This window comes from Pseudochaenichthys georgianus, chromosome 7, assembly GCF_902827115.2.
Source record: "Pseudochaenichthys georgianus chromosome 7, fPseGeo1.2, whole genome shotgun sequence".
In the NCBI taxonomy this organism is placed as follows: Eukaryota; Metazoa; Chordata; class Actinopteri; order Perciformes; family Channichthyidae; genus Pseudochaenichthys; species Pseudochaenichthys georgianus.
This window is the reverse complement of record NC_047509.1, coordinates 32,176,761-32,180,745: the sequence shown is the minus strand read 5'-3', so window position 1 is coordinate 32,180,745 and position 3,985 is coordinate 32,176,761. Positions and strand designations below refer to the sequence as shown.

At 53.7% G+C, this 3,985-nt stretch overlaps 1 protein-coding gene across 1 annotated transcript; it reads right to left on the bottom strand.

Moving 5' to 3' along the window:
• Nucleotides 1–1,109: 1,109 nt before the first annotated feature.
• LOC139434121 (uncharacterized) lies at nt 1,110–3,418 on the bottom strand. The gene is made up of 3 exons (XM_071203636.1): nt 2,614–3,418; nt 1,892–2,532; nt 1,110–1,805 (listed from the first exon to the last, which is right to left on the bottom strand). The coding sequence occupies exons 1-3, from the start codon at nt 3,248–3,250 to the stop codon at nt 1,617–1,619; spliced, it is 1,467 nt and encodes a 488-aa protein (XP_071059737.1). The 5' UTR covers nt 3,251–3,418; the 3' UTR covers nt 1,110–1,616.
• Nucleotides 3,419–3,985: the final 567 nt, after the last annotated feature.

The window sequence follows — 3,985 nt, the reverse complement described above, 5'->3', positions numbered from 1 at the left end:
GGCTTTCTTACCCATTAGGTACACCGACAAAGGCACCTCTTCGGGGCCGCTCCAAGACCCCCAAAACACGGACTGAGGAGCTCCAGGATCCCTCCCATGTACCTCCAGAACCTCGAGCACCTTGGTTCCCCGGGCCCCCGAACTTAAGCACTCCCCCACGGACTAAACCAAGATGATCACACCCTCAAGAATCTCGTGCCCCTGGCTACACTTAAAGGGGGTCTACTTTGCGGTGCTTTGCCGTCCGCCCATCGGCACCCATAGTCGGCCTTCTTCACAGCAGCAGCACCCAACCTCCATGGAGGATTTTGCTCGTGCCCCTGGCTACACTTAAAGGGGGTCTACTTTGCGGTGCTTTGCCGTCCGCCCATCGGCACCCATAGTCGGCCTTCTTCACAGCAGCAGCACCCAACCTCCATGGAGGATTTTGCTCGTGCCCCTGGCTACACTTAAAGGGGGTCTACTTTGCGGTGCTTTGCCGTCCGCCCATCGGCACCCATAGTCGGCCTTCTTCACAGCAGCAGCACCCAACCTCCATGGAGGATTTTGCTCGTGCCCCTGGCTACACTTAAAGGGGGTCTACTTTGCGGTGCTTTGCCGTCCGCCCATCGGCACCCATAGTCGGCCTTCTTCACAGCAGCAGCACCCAACCTCCATGGAGGATTTTGCTCGTGCCCCTGGCTACACTTAAAGGGGGTCTACTTTGCGGTGCTTTGCCGTCCGCCCATCGGCACCCATAGTCGGCCTTCTTCACAGCAGCAGCACCCAACCTCCATGGAGGATTTTGCTCGTGCCCCTGGCTACACTTAAAGGGGGTCTACTTTGCGGTGCTTTGCCGTCCGCCCATCGGCACCCATAGTCGGCCTTCTTCACAGCACCACCTGCCCTGCTGGAGGTTCACACTTTAACTTTTTTTACCCTCTTCTACCTTACAAATCATCCCACACTTGAGCACTCCTCACTCGGACTAAACACCTACATGCTACCACCAGAACCAGAATATCGTGCCCCTGGGGATCTTAAAGGAAGAAAACCCATAGTGGGATTTAAAAACAGAAGACTTAGTAATTTTAACAAACTTTATTTACAGTAATATTGACAGTAATAAATACATTCAAACAGGATATAACGTATTTACAAGGGGACTGATTACAACAACACACTGCATATTTACAAGTTGATCACTGGCAACAGTGGGTGAAGTTGGGGCAGAGTATGGCACCCTCTCTTCACCCATGTCTGAGGGGTTGTGTTCGGCCAGTGACTGGTCCCTCTTCGGGACATGTCTTGGTAGGGAGTCTTGGTAGGGAGCCGGGCTGTGCTCCTCTCCAGAGTTGTCACTGTCGATGTCAATACCCGCAAAAGTGTCTTCATTTCCCGCTGCTGCTGCTGTCGATGCCGCCGCCGCTGCTTGCAGTGACTCTGTGAAGAGCAACCGAATGTCCGCAGCCTCCTTCAAAGAAGGATTATTCGCGTAAAATTTGTCCGCAGTTGCAGTGTTGTGACACATGAAATCACTCACTCTTTGGCGGTTGCCTTTGTCTTGAAACCTCTTCGCATTATCGGCGTGGACTATGCGGAGGTCGGTGAAGTTAATGGGACTGCGGAGCCCCACATCAGCCCATGCCAACCTCAGGGAGTAGGCAAGCTTCCTGAACGGGTTCTTCCCCTCTGTGTACAGAAAGGCTCTGGGTGCAGGTCAGCGTACCCTTAATTTCCAGCCACCTCTTCATCCATCCAAATTCTTCTACGGTGAGGTACAGCTGCGCCTCCCCGAACGCGTTGGCCGTCTTGTGGTTACTTACCTGTTATGACAGAGATAGAGAGTGTCAATACAATGTCAATCATGCATATAACTGCCAGAATAAATACATTGATTAATAGCACTCACATGAACCAGGTAGCCGAAGGCAGTGCCAGTTGTATCCGCCTTTCGGACCTCGGCGTTGGTCATGTTGGAGTAGACCCCCGGACGGTGGCCATAAATGCAGCTCCAATGAAGAGTCATATACCCATAGAGCAGTGTCCGGGTCGCGGTAGTCGGATTGCTGGCCATCACATCCAGGAGCTGAGGGATGCGAGTGGTGGTCGAAGTCAAGCATGTCATTAGGTCGTTGTGGCTCGGCAGACCTTCCATCTTGTCACGCTTCACTTGCATCTGGTGGATAAGTACTTTTCTCTTCAGGGACTTCAGGATGGCAACTACTTCCCGTTTGATTAAAATCATGTCGGTTTGGCTGAGCCTGCTCCCCTTGCACGGTGTGTCGGCCATGTACTTGAGAAAGTGTGATATATTCTTGATGTAGAAGTCGGAGGTCGTGACCTGAAGGCTTGACTTCATCAGGCTCCGGGACCACCCGCGTATCCTCTTGAGATCCCTCAAAAAGAGCCAGTCAGACAGGCGATTGAAACCGTGTGCCATGAAACTGAGGAACGACTTCACTCTGCTTAGTTTGGAGACTGTGTTTTCCTGGAGCCTCACTGGTGGGTCGATACCTGCATAATGCTCCCGGTATCCTTGCAGATACTCCTCTGTGAAATATAAACAGTACTTTAATGACAACACATGATGTGTTACAGAAACTGCATGTGTCACATAGCCAAAACACTTACCCATGATCCGTGGGAATGTTATGTCCCGCATTATATTTCCCCGGCCCCTGCCCCGGAACCAGGGGGAATTTATGGGAGGGGAGGTTGACGAGGCCTCGGTATGGATGGATGCAGGCTCTGAGGAGCTGGATGAATGGGTGTGAGAGCCAGTGGGGGACTTGCTGCAGGCGGGAATGGGAGACGTGCTGCAGGCGGGAATGGGAGACGTACTGCAGGCAGGAATGGGAGACTTGCTGCAGGAGGGACCTTTCGACTTGGACAGCCTCGTTGGTGTCGACTCTGGTCGGGGTCGTTTCTTCAGAATGACCCGCTCTCGTTCCTCCCCATCGAACGCGGGCATGTCCCCGGCCCGCTGATCCATCCTCTGTCGCTTGTCCTTTATCCTCTGCTGCAACTTGCAGCGCAGGGATTTCACCTCAGCAGCATATATGTCCCGCTGAGCCCTCACTGCGTTAGCCTCCAGCCTCCATTCTTTGCAGTCCGGGTTGTCACATTCATTCACCGGGGACAAGGGTGGAGGTTGTGACAGTATATCGTCGTCTGCCACCGTGTCAACAGCCCAAGCGGTAGTCATTTCTTTGGTGGGGTTTGTCATTCGGAGTTCATAAAGCTCCTTCTTGGCCACTGTCATTTTCATTTGATTTTGAACCACATGTAGTTCCTCCCGGGCCAGCTCAACATGGTCTCTGGCCAAGTGGCGATCCAGCCTTGTGCCGTGGTACTCGCATCCCAGAATGGTACAGGGATGGAGCCTAATGTTGGTCCGTCCGTTGGCCAACAACAGCAGAATTTTTATTTCATCCAAGTTACGCACACCATGGTTCCTCTGTAGGTGCTTGCTCAGGGCACGGTAGGAGCTATTGCAGATCGGACAACGGACCGCCATCCGACCTGTATTCTTGAGCATTTCGGTACCGGGAAATGTCACCAGAATCGTGGGTAAAAAAGAAGGAAGCGTGAAAAGACTCACGAAAGACGCACTCAGCTTATTTTCAAATCAGTGTTTGTTTTCATTTGCATCATGGTGCGGTGTCCCATTTAGGCACTCGTTAGGCGGGCAGAGATCCCTGTAATCTCCCCTCACGTTCCTCCAGAGTCTGATTCTCCCAAAGGATACCCGACAGTTTCGGGTACGACCCAGAGGGCGCACGGTGGACGGCCAGGGCGAGGCCGCCACACCGCGCTGGAGTCAGGGTCCCGGTGAGGCGCAGGACGGAGCACCCGGCAGTAGCCTCCAGCAGACCCCCGCGCGGTTCCCTCGTCCCTCAGAAGAGGTGGAGAGGCGGAGGGGTGGGTCTTTTCATCTGCTGGCAGGTTGCCGGGATAACAGTATCCTCCGGGGAGGCATTGAACCCCTCTCAACTGCCCCCCG

Coding starts and splice junctions, on each gene's coding strand:
- LOC139434121 (XM_071203636.1), bottom strand. CDS start 3,250: ATGAAAATGACAGTGGCCAAGAAGGAGCTTTATGAACTCCGAATGACA. Junction 2,533..2,613: donor AACATTCCCACGGATCATGG/GTAAGTGTTTTG, acceptor TATATTTCACAG/AGGAGTATCTGCAAGGATAC. Junction 1,806..1,891: donor CCTTCGGCTACCTGGTTCAT/GTGAGTGCTATT, acceptor CTGTCATAACAG/GTAAGTAACCACAAGACGGC.